The sequence below is a fragment of the Labeo rohita genome, chromosome 19 (genome assembly GCF_022985175.1).
Source record: "Labeo rohita strain BAU-BD-2019 chromosome 19, IGBB_LRoh.1.0, whole genome shotgun sequence".
Lineage (NCBI taxonomy): Eukaryota > Metazoa > Chordata > Actinopteri > Cypriniformes > Cyprinidae > Labeo > Labeo rohita.
In genome coordinates this window covers 39,637,965-39,660,483 of record NC_066887.1, presented here as the reverse complement: position 1 = coordinate 39,660,483, position 22,519 = coordinate 39,637,965, and the positions used below count along the sequence as shown (strand labels likewise).

Here is a 22,519-nt window from a genome sequence, read left to right as displayed (position 1 = left end):
TATTAATTTTTTTTTAATATCAACCTGCCCTGGGACTATAGATAAAACTATATAATTATATATTTTCTCTTAACCACATGCTCGAAAACTTGATGTGGTTTGAGACGGAAGGTAGTTTGTGAGAAAACCCCCCGCATTTATTAGAGTTAACGATCGTTAATTTCATTGAAACGCTAGTGTTTTCTTTTTCAGAAAGTTTTGAAGGGGCTGCACCTGCCGTCAGCGTCGTGACGTCACCGCGGGTTCGGTTGCGCTGCGCGCGCGGCCCGGGATTTTTACCGCAATGCATCAGTCCGAGCGTCACCGGGAACCACACAACGCACCGGACGCGCGAGCGAGCCGCTCAGGATGGCGTTAAAACACGACACATCTCCGCTTCCCGATCGCACGCGTCAGGCTGATGCTTGAGGATTCAGTCACGGAGGCGAGTGACCGACGCGCTTTATCTGAACATATGAGTGAACGTGAACGCGGAGCGCGCTTCATTTACATATTCATTCGTGTCAGAGATGCACAGATGATCTCAACTGATCTCAGGTCTGAAGATTTCTGATGATTGTCTGAGCGCCGATTTGGTTTCAAAGACTCAAAGCAATAAGACTGTGAGTGAGAGCTGCAGCAGAGCCAAAGAACCGGGGCCCTTCGCTGAATCAGGAGCCGCTGGCCTCGTTTTGCACACCAAACATCTTTCTAAGCAAAAAAACAGAACCCTCAGATGCTGCTGGTCTAGTCGTCTGGGTTGATCACATGATGCTTCTGAGCCTCTCCTGAGCGGGACATGAAGATCCGGCGCTGTGGACACTAGACACAAATACACACTCCTGCGATGATGATGATGATGATGATGAAGATGAAGATGGCGGACGTGAGTGTGAGACGTCTGCTGCTCCTGTGTGTGTTCTGCGCGCTGTCCGGTGAGTCTCAGCGTCACAACACGGGGTTTGCAAACAGGGGTCCCGGGACCCTCAGGGGCCCGCATGGGAGTGCTAGGATACTTCATAAAAAAATAAGGTCAAACGAAATAAATAAATTGTATTAAAATTGAGGAAAGAAGATTTTAAAATGGATTTAAATTCATAGAAATTTAATTAATACATTTGATTAAAATTCATAAGTTGAATAATGTAAATACATCAAATAAAATAAATCAACAAAAACATTTTAGTGAAATAAACAAAAGATAAATAAGTTTGATTAAAAAAATATTAAAAATGGATTTAAATAAATAAAACAAAACCATTTGATTGAAATAAATGGATTAAAAAAATACTAATTAATTTACTATAATAAGTAGAAGATAAAATAAATAAGCAAAAACATTTTATTAAAATGAAAAAAAAGATAATTAAATAAGTTTGATTAAAAATTCAAAAATGGATTTAAATATAGAATCAAGAAATGTACAAATGTATTTTAAATTTGATGTAAATAAAGGAATAAAAATCATCTGATTAAGATAAATGAATAAATTGATTTACTATAATGAGTAAAAATACTGCAATAATGTAAATAAATAAATAAGCAAAAACATTGTATTAAAATAAACCAAAGATAATTAAGTTTGATAAAATTTTAAATAATCAAGAAATGTATACATTTATTTTTAAATTTTATGTAAATAAATAAAACCATTTGATAAAATAAATGGATAAAAAAAAAAAAAAATTGATTTATTATATTGAGTAGACAATAATGCAGTAATGTAAACAAATAAAATAACTAAACAAAAACATTTTATTAAAATAAACAAAAGATAAATAAGTTTGATTAAAAAAAATGGATTTAAATAAAATCATTTGATTGAAATAAACGGATAAAAAAAAATACAAATTAATTTACTATAATGAGTAGAAAATAATGCAGTAATGCAATGTAAATAAATAAGCAAAAACATTATATTAAAATGAGCAAAAGATAAATGCCTTTGATTTAAAAATGAGAAAATGGATTTATAAATATTATGCGAGAAATGTACAAATGCATTTTAAATTTGATGTAAATAAAGGAATAAAAAACATCTGATTAAGATAAATGGATAACTTGATTTACTATAATGAGTATATAATGAGTAACATAAATAAATAAATAAGCAAAAACATTTTATTAAAATAAACAAAAGATAATTAAGTTGGATAAAATTTTAAATAAATAATCGAGAAATGTATACATTTATTGTAAATTTGATGTAAATGAATAAGCAAACAGTTTGATTAAAATAAATGAATAAAAAAAAGAAAATAAATAATTTCTTTACTATAATGAGTAGAAAATAATACAGTAATGTAAATAAATAAAGAAATTTTATTAAAATAAACAAAAGACAAATACGTTTAAAACAAATGTTAAAAATGGATTTAAATAAAAATCAAGAAATGTATACTTTTTATCTTAAATTTGATGTAAATAAATGAATAATCAAAACTCAAATAAATGGATAAAAATAAAGAAAATAAATAAAAATTGATTGAATATAATGAGTAGAAAATAATGCAGTAATGTGATTAGAAATGAAACAAAACATGATTTAAGTAAATGCATTGGATTAAGATCACAAAGAGTTAAAAGAAATACATATACATTGATATAAATAAATGAATAAGTTAATATATTTGATTTAAAATAAATACATTGATTAAAAGTAAAATAAAATGACTAAAACAAATAAATTTGATTCAAATAAATAATTGGTTAAAATAAATAAAGTTTGATGTAAATAAATAAAAACATTATTTAAATAAATAAATTTAGTTGATAAATAACACTTGATTTGAATAAATGATTTAAAATAAATAAATAAACAATACGTCCAGCGGTGCAGTACTACAGCGAGTGGGAAAGAGTGCAGTAGTGGAACAGAAACGAAATAATTTCCAATTAATATTTTATACATGATCATTCAGTATTAATGAGGTCTTCATGTGTTTCTTGCGTTTGAGTGTGACTATGGTGGCGTGTGATCACGTGTGTGTTTTTTGCGCGTCCGCAGTGTCTCTGTGCAGCGGCGCGTGTGCCGAGGTGGATTCGGACACCGAGGCCGTGGCGGGACAGAGCTTCAAGCTGGGATGCATTTCCTGTAAGAAGCGAGGGGAGGTGGAGGCCACGGCCACCGTCGACTGGATGTTCAGGGCGCGAGGAGAGGCCGAGTTCGCGCACGTGAGTTCTGACGCAGGACTGATGATGATGGTGACGATGACGAAGAAGCTCCTCGCCGGAGCGCAAAAATGAAAAACGAGACGCTCGGCATCCGCTAAATGAAAGTGGAGGGTCAATACGGCTCTCAGGCTCCATAAAAGCACCATAAACCAATCAGAACGGCGGGTCACGTGACTCGTGAACCATATTCCAACTCTTCTGAGGTTTACGTGAGGAACGGACAAAGTCGTGCTGCTAAATTTGGCTCTGTTCTTCAAAACACTTCTGCGTTTATGAGACTTTAATGGTGATTTTGAATTGAAATTCATTGAAATAAATAAATAATCTTCTGATTACAATAAGTACATTCATACAAAATAAATCTGATGCAAATAATAATGAATGACTAAATAAAATGTTAAAATAAATACATTTGATTAGAATAAAATGTTGATTAAAATAAATCAAATTTTAAAACATAAAACATGAATGACTAAATAAACACAAAAAAGCATTTGATTAAAAGTAAACAAAACATTTTTTAAATAAATAAATTTCATTAAAATATTGATTTAAATAAAAAAAGTATTTAAATAAAAACTAAAAAACTAAAACTAAATAAATACATAAAAACTGATTTAAACAAATAAACAGATAAAAGCGTTTGACTAAAATAAAAAAAAAAAAAACTGAATACAGTTAATTGAAATAAAATATTAAAACAAAGCAAATTTGACCTCATAAAAAATAAAGAACTAAAAGTAAAAATCAGTGTTAAACAATTATTAAAATAAATGCATAAAAATTTATTTAAATAACTAAATAAACAATTAAAAGCATTTTACTAAAATATAAAATAAATTGAACAAAATAAATGCAGTTAATTAAAAAAATATTAAACCGAAGCAAATTTGATGTAAAAAAAACAAACAAACAAACAAACAAAAAAAAACACTGAACAACTAAATAAATAAGCAAAAGCATTCGACTAAAATAAATAAAACGTTATAAAATAAATAGTTAATTAAAATAAAATAGTAAAACGAAGACAATTTTTTGTAAATTAAAAAAAATAAAGAACTAAAACTAAAAATCAGTGTAAAAAATTATTAAAATGAAATTTATTAGATGAAAATTGATTTAAAGAAATGAGTAAATGAACGATTAAATGCATTTGACTAAAATAAATAAAACATAAAATAAATACAGTTATTTAAAATAAAATATTAAAACGAAGCAGACTTGATGCAGTGTTAAAACATTATTAAAATATATACATAAAAATTGATTTAAATAAACAAATAATTTAAAGCATCAGACTAAAATAAAAAATTATCAAATAAATACAGTTAATTAGAATTAAATATTAAAACGGAGCAAATTTGATGTAAATTAAAAAAAAAAACTAAAAATCAGTATTTAAAGTTATTAAAGTAAACACAGAAACAATTGATTTACATAATTAATTGCATTTGAGTAAAATAAATAAAACATTATAAAATAAATACAGTTATTTAAAATAAAATATTAAAACAAAGCAGATTTGATGCAAAATAAAAAAAAAAATAAAGAACTAAAACTAAAAATCAGTGTTAAAACATTATTAAAATAAATACATAAAATAAATAAATACACTTAAAATAAACAAAAAAAAATTAAAGAATTTGACTAAAATAAAAAATTATAAAATAAATACTGTCAATTAAAATTAAATTTTAAAACGAAGCAGATTTGATGCAAAATAAAAAGGAATAAAGAACTAAAACTAAAAATCAGTATTAAAAGTTACTAAAATAAATACATAAAAAATTAATTTAAATAATGAAAAGCATTTGACTAAAATAAATAAAACATTTAAAAATAAATACAGTTAATTAAAATAAAACTAAAACTAAAAATCAGTGTTAAAAAAAAGTAAAACAATTACATAAAAATGGATTTAAATAACTAAATAAACAATTAAAAGCATTTGACTAAAATAAATACAACAAAATAAATAGTTATTTAAAATAAAGCAATAAAACAAAGCAGATTTGATGTAAAAAAAAAAGAATTAAAACTAAAATCAGTGTTAAAACATTATTGAAATAAATACATAAAATAAATAAATACATTTAAAATAAACAAATAAATAATTTAAAGAATTTGACTAAAATAAAAAATTATAAAATAAATACTGTCAATTAAAATTAAATATTAAAACGGAGCAGATTCGATGCAAAATAAAAAGAAATAAAGAACTAAAACTAAAAATCAGTATTAAAAATTACTAAAATAAATACATAAAAAATTGATTTAAATAATGAAAAGCATTTGACTAAAATAAATACAACCAAATAAATAGTTATTTAAAATAAAGCAATAAAACAAAGCAGATTTGATGCAAAATAAAAAAATAAAGAACTAAAACTAAAAATCAGTGTTAAAACATTATTAAAATAAATACATAAAATAAATAAATACATTTAAAATAAACAAATAAATAATTTGAAGAATTTGACTAAAATAAAAAATTCTAAAATAAATACTGTCAATTAAAATTAAATATTAAAACGGAGCAGATTCGATGCAAAATAAAAAGAAATAAAGAACTAAAACTAAAAATCAGTATTAAAAGTTACTAAAATAAATACATAAAAAATTGATTTAAATAATGAAAAGCATTTGACTAAAATAAATAAATCATTAAAAAATACAGTTAATTAAAATAAAACTAAAACTAAAAATCAGTGTTAAAAAAAATAATTAAAACAATTACATAAAAATGGGTTTAAATAACTGAATAAACAATTAAAAGCATTTGACTAAAATAAATACAACAAAATAAATACAGTTATTTAAAGTAAAATATTAAAACAAGGCAGATTTGATGTAAACAAAAAAAAAAGAACTAAAACTAAAATCAGTGTTAAAAAAATAATTCAAACAAATAGATGAAAATTGATTTAAGTAACTAACTAAATAATAAAATAATGAGAATAAATTCAATTAGAATAAAAAATACAGCATGTCCTCTTTGACGTTTGAGGGCCACGGTCTCCATCATCATCTTCGTGAAGTCGTGCGGGTTTGGGGAATGATGGGATGTCTGGTGTTTGTTCTGTCTGACGGTTTGCGTCTCGTGGGCAGATTTACAGCTACGACGGCGAGGTGGCCAGCATCATCGACGAGCGCTTTCTGGATCGCGTGGAGTGGCACGGCAGCAAGAACACCTTGGACCTTCAGGACGCGTCCGTGGACCTCCTTAACGTCACCTTCAACGACTCCGGCGTCTACCGCTGCGTCTTCAACCGGGTCCTCACCTACGGGCACTACGACCACACCGACATCGCCAGTAAAGAGGTTCACCTCACCGTGGTGGCCAAAGGTATCACGAATGAAAACGCTGATTTATAAAGAGTCGTTCTGGTTCTTGAGCGTCGTCTGATCGCCGGTCGCCGTTTCGTTTCAGCCACGCGCGGGACGGCGTCCATCGTGTCGGAGGTGATGATGTACGTGTCCATCATCGGTCTGCAGCTCTGGCTGTTGGTGGAGATGATCTACTGCTACAGGAAGATCGCGGCCGCCGGAGAGGAAGCGCTCAGAGCCAGCGCGTCAGTAACGCACCGCAAACACAACACACACACACTAGATGACAGAAAAACTCACTCGTCACACGCTGAACGGTACTTAGACTTTATCAACAATTAAGTGTTATTATATTTAACTAAAACAATTGGTCTAGTACAATAACTAAAACTGAAATTCAGTATATGAATGTAAATAATAATAGGATCTCAGATACACATTTTAACCTAAAATCACGTCTATTGTCAATTATCCAAAACTAAAATTATTGTGTGATGCCAATCATTTTCATTATTTAGCATCAATAAGTTATTACTAAATACTTACATTTAATAGGACTGAGGGTATTGTTTACTCATTGTCTTACTATTAACTGTTTTTAATGATCATATTCAGTTTTACAGGACCGAACATGTTCATTCATTATTTTGATTATTTTTAATTATTAAATTAAATTTTACAGGACTGAAAATATTGTTTACTTATTATCTTGACTATTTTTAATTATTAAATTAAATTTTACAGGACTGAAAATATCGTTTACTTATTATTTTGACTATTTATAATGATCAAATTCAATTTTACAGGACCACAAATAATGTTTAATTATTATTTAGGCTATTTTTAATTATTAAATTCAATTTTACAGGACCACAAATATTGTTTACTTATTATCTTAACTATTTTTAATTATTAAATTAAATTTTACAGGACCGAAAATATTGTTTAATTATTATTTTGACTATTTTTGATTATTAAATTCAGTTTTACAAGACTGAAAATATTGTTTACTACTTATTTTGAATATTTAGAATTATTAAATTCAGTTTTATAGGACCAAAATATATTGTTTACTCACTGTCTTAAGTATTTATAATAATTACATTTAATTGTACAGGACCAAAAAATATAGTTTACTCATTATCTTGACTATTTATAATTGTTAGATTCAATTTACAGGACGAAAATATTGTTTACTTATTATTTTGAGTATTTTTAATTATTAAATTTAGTTTCACAGCACTGAAAATACTGTTTACTTATTAGTTTCACTGTTTATAATTATCAAATTTAATTTTACAGGACCAAAAAATGTTGTGTCCTCATTATTTTAACTATTTTTAATTATTAAATTAAATTTTACAGGACCAAAAATATTGTTTACTTATTATCTTGACTGTTTATAATGATTAAATTCAATTTTACAGGACAGAAAATATAGTTTAGTCATTATTTGGATTATTTGATTATTCAATTTTACAGGTTGTTCACTCATTGTTTAATACAATTAAAATTAAAACCATTAAAAAAAAAACTTGAAATAAAATCAAATAATATATTAAAAACTTTAAAAGCAACATTTCTCAGTTTAATTTTAATTTGACTTGAAGTACTAAAATAACTAAACTAATATTGAAATTAAAATGAAAAATGTATATATATATATATATATATATACATATGTAAAAAACCCCAAAAACTAGTAAAAATGGCAAAAACATAAAACAAAAGTATTAACAAAATAAATAAATATTAAAATAAAATGAAATATATATATATATATATAAAAAAAAACCTGATACAAAATAATGTTCAATGGTCCAAATTAAAATAAAAACAATAAAAAAACACAAATTTGTTACTTCAGACTGAATAAAATAATACAAACAAACCAAGCTTTGTCTACTAAAATAACTAAAACTGAAATAAAAATGTATAAAACTATATATAGACATGTATAAAACTATTAAGAAAAAACCTTAACTAATGTAAATGACAATATAAAAATAAAAACTGCTTTAAAAACACAGCAGCGTCTGAATAATACTAAAATAACACTGAAGTAAACATTTATTAAAGTTGTAATATGTTGCAGTTTTGCAGTGATTTTACAGGAATTGAATTTGCTTGAGGAAGTGCAGACGAACGAGCGTTTGTTTTGTGTGTTCCAGCGCGGAGTATCTGGCGATCGCGTCCGAGAGCAAAGACAACTGCGCGGGCGTGCAGGTAGCGGAATAGCACAGGTGAGTTGCGCATCGGTCTTAACTAGTCCCGGTTTTCCCGGACGTGTCTCTCTTTCCAACCACTTTCTTGTTTCCCGTCTGCAGGTTTTCCAGGACGCTCTTTCCGAAACCTCTTCCTTCTGAACTGCTGTCACTGTCTCCTCCTCCTCCTCCTCTTCCTCCTCCTATTTTTATAAGCTTTTCTTACCTGTTGACCCGATCTCCTCCGCATGTCCTTCTTGCTATGCATGGATAAACCGTCACGGTGGAGCGCAGCGCTCCGTAGAAACGCAATACGCTGATTTTGCACTAGAGATCAGTAAAGAGCGAGCCGTCTTTGTTGATCTCGCCACATATGGAGGTCGTACAGTATCTATATCTATATCCTACACATAGCGTAAGAGCATCCGAAAGCCACACGCCATGCAATGCCGCGGTTGCATGAGCTAAACGTGAATGTGAATGCAAATGCGATTTCTATACGTTTGTACGGCGGGAGGAAACTCATCCTAGACACTTCGAACAAAGTCCTCTTAGTCGTATAATCCAAGTGCAATACGAGAATCGAACTCTAGCTCTTGAATGTAGCAGGCGCTCGCAGAATGTTCCTCATGCATTGTGGGTAAGCGCATTAAGACACCCGATAGCTCGTCCCCGTCCCGCCGTGTGCCGTTTTAATGCATGCCCACACTGCAGACCGTCCGTGCCAGGATCCAGGAACAAACCTACTCGCCCCAGATAGGCCCTTTTTCTGTCAGATGCGCGTGATATAATGTGATGATGGTGATGATCTGTGGGAAACGCAGAAGTGAATGCTGGGAAACGCGGGGCTGGTGGGCGGAAGTGCCGAGAACGCGAGAGAGAGAGAGAGAAATGTGCAAATTAAATGAGTTCAAATGATTTCTGTGGACTCCTTCATTTGTGAGCGGAAGCGTGTGGATGCTGCTTTGTGTTTGCTTACGTTAGTTAAGACAGTCACTGACCACAAATAACAACTAACAGTTTATTTATACACACAACGGTCATTACCAGAGACTTACGCTCATTTGAATAAAATTTAAAAATGCCTATAACATTTAAAAATAATAAAATATTTAAAAATACAAATTAACAGTATTTAAAAATAAATAAAATTACAAAATATAAAAATAATTATAAAATAACATAACCGATAATAAACACAAAATTAACAGTATTTAAAAACAATCATAACTTCTTAAGAAAAAAGTAACAGTGTAGGAAAATAATTATAGCATGATTCAGACAAATATAATTCTAAAATAATCATAACAGATAATTAAGACAAAATTGACAGTGTATAAATATTCATAAAACCATAACCATAAATCATAACACAAAACTGGCAGTATTTCAAAATAAATAAATGTACAGTACATAAAAATAATCACAACATGATTCAGTCAAAAATATAAAATAATTATAAAATAATCACAGCAGATAAAGACAAAATTAACAGTATATAAATATTTGTAAAATTATCATAACACATGCTAAACACAAAATTAATATTATTTAAAAATAAATAAAATAAAATAAAAAATATAAAAATAATTATAAAATAATATAACTGATAATTAACACAGAAAATTAACAGTATTTAAAAATAAATGAAATAAAACATTTACAGTATATAAAAACAATCATGAAATGATTCAGACAAAAATATAAAAATAATTTTTAAATAATCATAACGGCTAATTAAGACAAAATTGACATTATAAATATTTATAAAATAATCATAGCAGATGATCAGTATTTAAAAATATGATTCATTTAAAAATATAGTATTTAAAAATCAAACAGTATTTAAAAATAAGTATAAAATAATTGTTACAGATGATTAAGAAAAAAATTACAATATCTAAAAATAATCCTAACACAATTCAGACAAAATGAACAGTATATAAAATATTCATAAAACCATAACACCATAAAACCATAAATCATAACACATGATAAACACAAAAGTATTTTTGGCAGTATTTCAAAATAAATAATGTACAATACATAAAACAATGTCATAACATGATTCAGACAAAAATATAAAATAATTATAAAATAACCATAACAGATAAAGACAAAATTAACAGTATATAAATATATATAAAATGATCATAACACATGATAACCACAAAATTAACATTATTTAAAAATAAATAAAAATTTTTTTTTTTACAAAATGTAGACAAAAATATAAAAATAATTATAAAATAATCATAACAGATGGTCCAGATAAAATTGACAGTATATAAATATTCATAAAATAAACTTAACAGATGATAAGTTCACAAAATTAACAGTATTTAAAAATAATAAAAAATTATCATAACTGTTAATGAAGACAGAATTAAGAGTATGTAAAATATTCATAAAATAATCATAACATTACAGACGATGAAGAAAAAAATAACAATATATAAAAATTATCATAACATGATTCAGACAAAAATAAAAACGTAATTATAAAATAATCATAAGCACACAAAATTAACAATATTTTAAAAATAAAATAAAATAGCCATTACAGATTATTAAAATTGTCATCTAAATACTTAAAAAATTAAGCTTTAAAAATTGTAGTGCTGAGCAACAATTATTTGCAATTAATTGCATCCAAAATAATATATTTTTGTGTACTATATATATAATTATTATGTATATATGAATGCATGTATATATTTAAGAAAAATATGTTGTATTTATATATTAAATATATGTATGTAAAATAGACATTATATGAATATAAATATATACATGTAAATATTTTCAAAATATATTCTGTATGTGTTTGTCTTTATATACCGGTGTACATAATAAATCTACACAGTACACACACATATATTATACAAACAAAAACGTTTATTTTGAACGCGATTAATGGTGAATAATCATTATATAATATAATATCATTGAAAACAAGTAGATGATATAATGCAATTCCTCTGTATAGATTTAAGACTAAATGAACTCATGTGTTCAGCTCTTAAAGAACAGCACATTTATGCTGTAAAAACATTTGTTTCATGAACTCTCTGTTGTTAAATTAATGGTTGAACAGTTCATAATGCAGTATAATACAGTTATTACTTAAGAAACGTGTTTCTGCCACAGGATAAAAAATCTCACAATTCAGACTTTTTTTCTTGCATTTCTGACTTTATCAAATAAAAATGTACATTATATTTAAAATATTACATTTAAAGTCTGCTTTTACAGCAACTCATAAATATACTGCTGTTATAAGAGAGACAATTTTGAGGAAAAAAAAACTTAGGAAAGTAAGATTAAAAACTCAAATATAAATATAAATACAATATAGAACATGACGAAGGATCCAAACATGTCAACATAATATTCTTTTAGCATAATTTAATAATATTAATGAACAGTGCACAGTTTTGCTGGCAAAAGTGAAGCATTATATTATTGCTGGTTTTATTTGATGTATTTTTGCAGAGCACCGAATGCGTATTTTCTGTAAGTATGAAACCGTCTGATGACGTAATACACCGGCCCATGATGCAATGCACTCGAATTGAGCTTCCATTTCCAGTGTGATGAATGAACAGGTAATTAGAGTCGTGATTTGTTACACAAAACTGTGCTGAAAAAGCAAAAGCATTGTTTTTCAGTAATAATCATCAGACTCCACATGATAAATGAATCATGCTGTTTTTGAACCGTACATACTGTGTCCTGCTAGTATTCAGAACACACTATCAAATATTTTTAAGGTGTAAATAAAGAGTATTGTAGTATATTGTCCACACAAATAGCATTTCAGTTTTTCTACTTGAGTTTCATGTGATGAATTCTGGGACATTTGTGTTTGTTTAATTAGCAGCTCAATTCATGATCATTTGAGTCAAACTAAAGCACAGAATGAAGGTGTTTCAGACGTCAGGACTCTGAGCCCCTCACCGCCAAAAACAATATCTGATGACCTCGAATATATCTGCTGCTTTAGCACAGTGTTATTCACACGAACTCTGAGATGCATTTGAATTTACTTTAATTATTTATATATGATTTTTAAAAAAATATTTATCATATATTGTTCAAATGATTAATCGCAATTGATCGCATCCCAAATAAACGTTTTTGTGTGTGTGTGTATATATATATATATATATGAGGGTCAAAGAGGTTCAGATGTCCACATCAAAAGAAGTAGAAAGCACATTAAATGTAGGTAAAGTGTCTACTTTTAAGGTTTCAAATAAGTTTTTGGAGAATAAAATGTCAAAGTTTGGTTGAGATAATGTTACATTGTCATTCAGTGTAACAATATTTATGTAAAAATTCAAACATGTTTATTCTGACTTGTACATATTAAATTGTATAAAAGAATAATGGAGCGTATTACATTTTATTGTGTTGAGTAATCAGTAAAAATGAGTAAAAAATTCTTACTGACAAATGGGCAAAACCTAGGATAGTGGCACATTTAAAATATAGAATTACAACTAATTCGTATTTGGGGTGAAAGTAATTCATCTTTTTTTTTTAATTCATCATAAATTGATTTTTGTTGTAAATATGCCTGACAAGATTGTTACACTGTGAGTTACATTTTAGTGGGTGTCTTCTGTAAATACGAGGAAAATGATGGGTTTTTTTTTTTTTTTTTGGTTTAGGAAAAACAAAAACAGAAATTCAATTAAACAGAAAATGTGTAATTTATTTATTTATTTATTTTTTTTTGAAAAACAACAAAAATTTAAAACCGTACTACACTTAGTTTTTATGCTTAAACCCTTTTTGGTCTTTGACCCATATCATTTTTAGATTTATATATTTTTATATATTTGGTAATTTTTATTATATTTACGTATATGTATTTATATTAAAATAATTTATATCATATATAAATATATTAAATATATAAACAACATTTTTCTTATATACATGCATCCCTCTGTGTGTGTGTGTGTGTGTATATATATATATACACACATATATAAGGCACACATACATTATATATTTTACATATATTTAGATTTATGTATTTATATTCATATAATTACACACACACACATATATATGTGTGTGTGTATGTATATATACACTACCGTTCAAAAGTTTGGGGTCAGTAAGACTTGTAATAGTCTTTAAAGAAGTCTCTTATGCTCATCAAGGCTGCATTTATTTGATTAAAAATATAGAAAAAAACAGTAATATTGCAAAATGTTTTTACAATATAAAATAATGTTTTTTATTTTAACATACTTTAAAATAGAATTTATTCCTGTGATGAAAAGCTGAATTTTTATCAGCTGTTACTCCAGTCTTAAGTGTCACATGATCCTTCAGAAATCATTCTAATATGCGGATTTATTATTAGAATGATCAATGTTGGATAATATCAACAGTTGTGCTGCCAAATATTTTTTGAACCTGTAATTTTTTTTTTTTTTTTTCAGGATTCTTTCATGAATAACAAGTTTAAAAAGTACAGTGTTTATTCAAAATATAAATATTTTATAACAATGTAAATTATTTATTATTAACTTTTAATAAGCTTTTAATTATTAACTTAATACATCTTTGGTGAATAAAAGTATTAATTTCTTAAAAAAAAAAGAAAAGAAAAAAGAAACAATAAAAATGTACTGACCCCAAACTTTTGAACGGTAGTGTATATATATATATATGTATATATATATATAAACAACATATTTTGAAATCTATACATGCATCTGTGCGTATTTATATATACAGAATAAATATACACAGTACACACATTATATTTATAACTTTCATATAACTTTTATTTTGGATGTAATTAATCATTGCCCAAAACTAATTCATTATAATAATATTGAAATAAAATAATTAAATTCCAAAAATCAGTTTCAATAACTAATACTCTTGAGGGCTCTATAATGAATTATAAATAATGAATAATGAAATAAAAATATTTTCCAATCAAATTAGTTTCAACCAATAAAATACTCACATTTGTAACGTTTCTAGTCATCTTTCTTTCTTTATAAATTCCAATACCTTTAAAAATCCTACATGCACCAAACTTTACAGATTTATTTCTTCTGAAGATTTAATTCACACTGATTTACAACATTTTACTCCTAAAACATGGTGACAGTGCATGCGTTTTCTGTCCGTTGTCAGTATTTTCTGATTTATGGAGTGATAAAAAGAGAAATCCAGAATGACAACAAAATCTCACAAGAAGTCCGAACCTGGATTCACACTTCAGTTCCAAACTTATGCAAATCAGTGCGTGTTTAATAAGCCTCGATTGCGTATTTAAACTTAACATCTCAGAAAACTTGTCAAGCAATACAGTACAGTCTTAATGTACCGTGATTAACCAACTTGGAACAGCGTGGTGGTGTCCGGTGATATCCGATATCCAGGGAACCGAACTTGCGTTCGAGTACGGACGAGCGCACTCATTGGACCGCGCGGTGCCGGCTGAGCGAGCGCGCCGGTGCGCGTCCCCGCATGCGTGCGTGCGAGTGCGCGCCCGCGTTCGGTGACGGCAAGCGTTAAGCGATCGGCGGATCAGTTCGATCGGCGTTCCGATCGATAATAGCACCTCGCGTGAGCGCGCCTGGCCGTGCGCGCGCCCGCCCCGACTCCACGGCTCGCGTGTGTGAGAGAGCGTCGCGTCATTCTGCTCCGTTATTTTTGAATGTTGTCGCGCTGGAGGAGCGATGATGGATCCTCACAGAGCGAGCTGATCACGGTCGGTGCCGGAGGATCATGTCCTATGTGTCTTCACAAGGTAAGAGCGATTCGCGCTCATCGATAACGCCGACGTGAGCGCAGGAACGGCAGAGCCGCTCGGTAACAGCAGATGTGCGTCGAGGGCCGCGCGGTTTATTTATAGATCCCGAACCGAACCGAGTCGGCAGCGGCCCGCGCACGAGCGCTTCCGAGAGACGCGCGCGGCCCGCGCTCTAATAGCCGATCGATCGGTCGACTCATTGATCGGTGCGCGCGCTATTGATCGCGGTAGCGTGCTGTGAGCAGATGTGATGAGGCTCGTGTCGTGAGCGAGTGAAGCGGCTGTGACACTCGTTGTGATCTCGAGAGCTCTTTTACACTGAGTCGGGCACAGCTTCTAAATGTCAGACCAGACAAACCACATCCGTCCTCGAGCTCTGGAGATCCAGCCGTGTTTGCGCTTTGGAGAACAGCGGCTGTGAGTGTGTGATGCTGTTGGTCACTGCTTTCATGCGCTTTCGCGGAATAAAGCACATGCATTTTATAGAAATTGTGCATTTTACATAGCTGACTATATATATCACAGCTGATTTATGCACACGCACACACAACTAAATGTCATATAAATGTAATTCAGAACGCAAATTTGTTATTTAGATGTCATTTTACAGTCCTAAGTGTTGTTTGTACACTTACTGGAATGTTGTCGAAACCGTTTAAGTTGTTTATTAATCGAATTTGTACATATATATTACATTTGAGATTGTATGAGTGCATAAGTACCTGTACGTCTCTTTACACTTAAAAATGGTGTTGAAAAACATTTGTAAATGTATTTAAACGGTCCGTTTTATATCAATTGTTTTTAAATATATAAAATGCGTATATACTAAATGTAACAGCGTATAGTACAAAATCTAATTCAGATGTAGTTTTGTAAATGTATAGAAATTGTGAATGTTTTTGTACTTGTTCTTTTACATTTTACAACAATTTTATGTTTGTAAATTTATAACTAATATTTTAAATATGTCTAATATATAATCTTTTATTAAAATATATACGGGTCAAAGATGAAAACAGGTTTAAGCATGAAAACAGTAAGTGTAATACTGCTTTAAATCGTTGGTGTTTTAAAAACAAAAGTTTTCTGTTTCATTTAATTGCATTTTTGTTTTTGTTTCTCTAAGCAAAAAATAAATATCATACATTTTCCCCTAATTTACAGAAGACGCCCATTAAAATGTCATTCAGTGTAACAGCATATTTACAACAAAAATCAATTTATGACATATTAAAATATGAATTACTTTCACCCCAAATACTAATTACTTTAAAATGTGCCACTATCCTTGGTTTTGCCCATTTGTCAGTAAGATTTTTTGACTAATTTAAAACGCAATAAAATGTACTATGCTCCTTATTCTTTTATACGTTTTAATATGTACAAGTCAGAATAAACATGTTTTTTATATATTGTTACACTGAATGCCGAATTGTAATATTTTATTCTCCAAAAACTTATTTGAAACCTTAAAAGTAGACACTTTACCTACATTTAATGTGTTTTTTTATGGATATAAAATCACTTTTGTACATTTATTTTGATGTGGACATCTGAACATCTTTGACCCGTACGTATTTATTTAAATGTAATAGAAATGCAATTTAATTTTATTTTATTTTACAGTTGTAAATTCACATAATACAAAATCTAATATAATTTAGATGTAGTTTTAGAGATGTACTATTATTCTGTAAATAGTAAATTATGTTTGCACATTCTTGTACACTTAAAAATTGTTTAACAGTCATAAATTGTACAAATAAGCATAAACGTCATGTCACGTACCGAATTAAATGAGAAATTGTGAAGTCGAAATACTGAAATCTATTTTTCTATAACACACTCCAGTAATCTTTGTTTTATTTACAACTTTGAAAAATGTTTGTTTTAGTGCTGTGAAATGATTAATTGCAATTAATTGCATGCAAAATAAATGTTTTTGTTTATATAATATATAAGTACACACACATGCATGGATATATTTAAGAGAAATATGTTATGTTTATATATTAAATATATGTCTTTATAAAATTAATTATATAAATAAAAATATATACTGTATGTGTGTTTATATATACATAATAAATATTAACAGCACACACATATATTATGTAAACAAAAACTTTTATTTTGCATGCGATTCATTGCGTTTATCTGTTATTAATTGTGTGCTGTAGCTGCATTGTTGATTATAACGACAATGTTTATGTAATTGAGTCTTTCGTTTCAGCATTAGTTATTCATGCGGTTCAGTGCTGATTTACTGTAAAACACAAATCAAATCTTTCAGGAACAGTTTGTTTTAAAAGCTGAGTTGACATGCAGTTGCCTCAAGAATTTTGGAATCTAAATTTGATTAATTAAAAATAATAATTAAAATTACAACATCAAACGAGATGCAACCTTTGCCAGAAGCGTGCGGCGCAAATACTGATCAGATCACGATTGTGTCGTCCACTAAAAGTTTTATTTTATTTTTATTTTCTATTTATTCCATCTATTTCATTCTACTGCGAAACGTTATTTTTAGTAGCAGTACAAATAAACTTAATATATATGATCATATATCTAATATATCTAATATGTGTGTGTGTGTATATATATATATATATAAACGTATAAATAATACCATTTAAATATTCTAAATAAATATTTAAAAATATATAGATTTTACATAGAATTGCACTAAAATATTACATTAATAAAATAAAATAAAAAGTCAAGTATATATATATATATGTATGTATATATGTGTGTATATATATTTTTATTTTTATTTTTTCAAATTAATTTTGTGTGTGTGTGTGTGTGTATATATATATTATATATATTTCTAAAGTGAAATACAATGTAATTTAGACATCATTATAAAGTACAGTAAATATGTTATATAATACTGTACATTACACAGTAAATGTTTCATTGTGTCTGACGGAGTTGTTCAGATCCTGATTTGAGGAGTCTGTTGATGTGGTTTGAGGTTGTGCTGTGTGTTCTGGTGAGCCGTGCGGATCAGGCCCGAGCGTTTATGTAAGAATCACACATTCAGCGCATCAATCACACGAGCGCTTCATCTGCTGCGGATCCGCGTTCATTAATAAAGCTCGTTTCATGCAGCCGCGGACTTCAGAAAATCACTTACGAATCAAGACAAAAATCACGTTTGACCCGCGACACACTCACACTTCATCCGTCTAATGGAAGATGATGTGAATGAACTTGTTGAGGTTGAGGAGTCAATGATGAAATGATAATGGTGGTCAGAGCGAGGGCTGATTTCGTTTCTTACAGCATGTGTTTTATTCATGTGCTTTGGTATAAATGTGACGTTTAGTGTGAGATCAAGTCTCTCTGGTCGTCCTGAAGCTCTTCTGATGAGACCTCATGCTAATATATGCAAATCTGCCTCTCTGTCCGCTCGGTTGACCTTTGACCTTTGGTTTCAGTATTTTGGTCTCGATGACTGTCTGCTTTACCGTTGGTGAACAGACTCTGCGTATTTGAATCCTTGATTCTGATTGGTCCGGCTCAAATGTTCTTGTTTATGATACATGATTCTGGACTTAAAATTTGAAAGATTGTTTAAAAATATTAAGTCTTTTAGTAAAAATAATATGTCAACCTAAATCAGGATCCAGGTTATTAAAAGACTTTTAAGATTATTAAAAGTCTTTTAATAAAATATCTTGTCATCCTAAATCAGGTTTCAAGGTCAAATTGTATTATTTAGATACTAATTAAATCTTTTAATAAAATATTGTGTCAACCGAAATCAGGATCCTGAGTCAAATTGTATTTTGTACCAAACTTAGGTTGTCTTAGTATTTTGCAATATTATTTCAGCCTTTTGATAACCTAGATCCTAGAAACAGTGCTTTATTAAATGACTTTAATAATACTTAAATAGTATTTTATTAAAAGGCTTAAATAATATTACAAAATATAATTTAAATATTATTAAAGTCATTTAGTACAAGACTGTGTCAGCATAAATCAGGATCCAGGTTATTAAAAGACAAATTATATTATAAAATTAATGTAAAATTGTATTGTATTATATTTTTATTATTTTATTTATTAAAATTGATATTTAAATATTATTTAAGTGTTTTAATAAAATATTGTGTCAGCTGAAATCAGGATACATAGTCAAATTATATATTGTTCCCAATTTACGTTGATGTAATGTTTATAAAAAGACTTGAATATTATCATAAAATATTATTTAAAGTATTTTAATAACATTTCATGTCAACCTTAATATTATAAAATATAGTTTAGATGTTATTTATGTATTTTAATTAAATATTATGTTAACCTGGATCAGAATTCAGGCTATTAAAAGACACATAATATTATAAAGTATAATTAAAATATTAAATAAATATTTTAATAAAATGTTATGTCAACCTAAATATTGTAAAATATTATTTAAATGTTAATTAATAATTTTAATAAAATATTGTGTTTACTAAAAATAGGATTTAGAATCAAATTATATATTGTGCCCAATTTACGATGATTTAATATTTTATTAAAAGATTTGAACATTATTATAAAATATTATTTAATGATTTGAATAACATGTCATGTCAACCTCAGTATTATATAATATAATTGAGATATTATTTATGTCTTTTAATAAAATATGTCAGCCTTAAATAATATTATAATAATATCGACTCAGTATTATAAAATATTGTTTAAAGATTAAGTATTTCAATCAAATTTATTGTCAACTTTAATATTATAAAATATCATTTAAATATTATGTAACTGTTTTATATATTATGTCAACCTAAATCAGTATCCCGGCTTTTAATAGCATTAAATATTGTTATTTAAATTGTATTTATGTATTTTAATAAAATATTATGTCAACCTTAATCAGAATTCAAGCAATTAAACGACTCAAATAATATGAAAATATATTGTTTAAATACTAATGAAGTATTTTAATCAAATTTTGTCAACTTAAATATAAAATATAATTATTATAATAAAATAAACTGTTTTAATGAAATATTATCAACCTAAATCAGTATCCTGGCTATTAGTAGCACTAATTATTATTATAAAATATTATGTAAATTTTATTTATGTCTTTTAATAAAATATTATGTCAACCTTAATCTGAATTCAGGCTATTAAATGACTCAAATAATATTATAAAAATCATTTAAATATTATATTAAGTATTTTGATCAAATTTTATGTCAACTTAAATATTATAAAATATATTTTAAATATTATGTAATAGTTTTAACAAAATATTATCAACCTAAATCAGTATCCCGGTTATTAATAGAGCTAAATATTATTCTAAAATATTATTTAAAATATATTTATGTCTTTTAATAAAATATTATATCAACCTTAATCAGAATTCAGGCTATTAAAGGACTCAAATAATATTATAAAATATCATTTAAATATTATTTAACTGTTTTAACAAAATATTATCAACCTAAATCAGTATCCCGGCTATTAATAGTGCTAAATATGATTTAAAAATATTATTTATAATACATTTATATCTTTTAATAAAAAATGTCAACCTTAATCAGAATTCAGGCTATTAAACGACTCAAATAATATTATAAAAAAATCATTTAAATATTATATTAAGTATTTTAATCAAATTTTATGTCAACTTAAATATCATAAAATATATTTTTAATATTATGTAACAGTTTTAACAAAATACTGTCAACCTAAATCAGTATCTTGGCTATTAATAGAGCTAAATATTATTCTAAAATATTATTTAAACTGTTTTAACAAAATATTGTCAACCTAAATCAGTATCCCAGCTATTAATAGGACTAAATATTATTATGAAATATTTTAATAAATATTATGTCAACCAAAATCAGTCTGTAATGTGTTATGTCATCTTTAACATTATTTGCATAGCCAACCACTGATCTTTAAGCGTGTTTGTGATTAATGCTGCATGGTTTGAGTGTGATGATGATGATGATGATGATGATGATGGTATGTGAGAGTATGGATCTGTGTTAGTGATGCAGCCAATGCCAGTGTTTAACAGCGTCCAGCTGCCAGAGAGAGAGAGAGAGAGAGAGAGAGAGAGAGAGAGAGACTCCCACCTACAGACACACTGAGAGAGAGAGAGAGGGATCACATCCCGCTGGTCGCCATAGTAACGCAGAGTTGGCTCCTCTTCCAGAATAGTTGTGCTCTTCTCTCATCCCAGCATCGCTGCGCTCAAACACTTCCATCTGACACCCACCTCTCCGCATAATCCCTCTCTCTCTCTCTCCCTCTCTCTCTCGTGCGCTATATCGGTCGCTTTAAGTCGTTTTTTAGCCCGGTCTCCATGGTAACGGGCTGGGGGTGTGCGGGCGGGCGGGCGAGCGAGCGCGTGTGAGAGAGTGGGCGTCACGGAAGTGACATCTCTCGGGCTCTAACCCATCTTCCTCTCTCTCCCTCTCTCTCTCTCTCGCGCTGTGGGGGCGATCGGGACACAAAAGCCGGTGTCAGGATGAGTTTTACATTCGTCCTGTGTTTGCGTTTCTCGCTGGACGTGATCCGTTTTCCAGAAATAGTTCGCTCAGTGTTTCTCAAGTGTTTGAGTCATCAATCCCATGTTGGCCTGCAGGTCTCGACCTCTCGCTCCGTCCAATCACACGTCAGCGTTCACATTTGGTTAGCGCTGCTCTGTTTAGGATAAATCTGCAGTCTTGTAACCCATTCTGAAGTTCATTTTGCTTTTTTTTAAATTTTTTAAATGGCTTAATTCATACATTTAATTAAATTGATTTTATATTTTTTAATTGCTTAGAAAATATATATATATATATATATATATATATATTTACATATTGATACATTAAATTTATATTTTCATTGCTTTTAAAAATAATGTTTTTTTTTATTAAATTTGACATTAAATTTTTTTTTTTTTTGTTATTTAATTGACACCTTTGATGTAATTTATTTGTTTGGTTTATTATAAAATCAGTTATTTTTAGTTTATTTATTTATTTATTTTATTTCTTATAAAACAGAATTT

The 22,519-nt window shown here is 28.5% G+C and overlaps 2 protein-coding genes across 3 annotated transcripts in view; both read left to right on the top strand.

The window, feature by feature from the left end:
• Window positions 1–252: 252 nt before the first annotated feature.
• scn1bb (sodium channel, voltage-gated, type I, beta b) lies at window positions 253–9,602 on the top strand. The gene is made up of 6 exons (XM_051137443.1): window positions 253–914; window positions 2,987–3,153; window positions 6,262–6,499; window positions 6,584–6,725; window positions 8,652–8,723; window positions 8,808–9,602. Exons 1-5 carry the CDS (start codon window positions 827–829, stop codon window positions 8,716–8,718), a joined length of 702 nt encoding a protein of 233 aa, XP_050993400.1. The 5' UTR covers window positions 253–826; the 3' UTR covers window positions 8,719–8,723; window positions 8,808–9,602.
• A 5,622-nt stretch (window positions 9,603–15,224) lies between these two features.
• Window positions 15,225–22,519, top strand: part of syngap1a (synaptic Ras GTPase activating protein 1a) — an 82,248-nt gene continuing 74,953 nt past the window's right edge. For both annotated transcript variants that reach the window (XM_051137438.1, XM_051137437.1), the window contains exon 1: window positions 15,225–15,474. In XM_051137438.1, the coding sequence (XP_050993395.1) occupies window positions 15,453–15,474 (22 nt within the window). In that variant the 5' untranslated portion in view covers window positions 15,225–15,452. The remainder of the gene's footprint in view (window positions 15,475–22,519) is intronic.

What these genes read in the sequence shown, in the direction of transcription:
- scn1bb (XM_051137443.1), top strand. Translation starts at nt 827, where the DNA reads ATGATGATGATGATGATGATGAAGATGAAGATGGCGGACGTGAGTGTG. An exon ending in TGTGTTCTGCGCGCTGTCCG is followed by an intron (nt 915 to 2,986) that starts GTGAGTCTCAGC and finishes GCGCGTCCGCAG; the next exon opens with TGTCTCTGTGCAGCGGCGCG. An exon ending in GAGAGGCCGAGTTCGCGCAC is followed by an intron (nt 3,154 to 6,261) that starts GTGAGTTCTGAC and finishes TCTCGTGGGCAG; the next exon opens with ATTTACAGCTACGACGGCGA.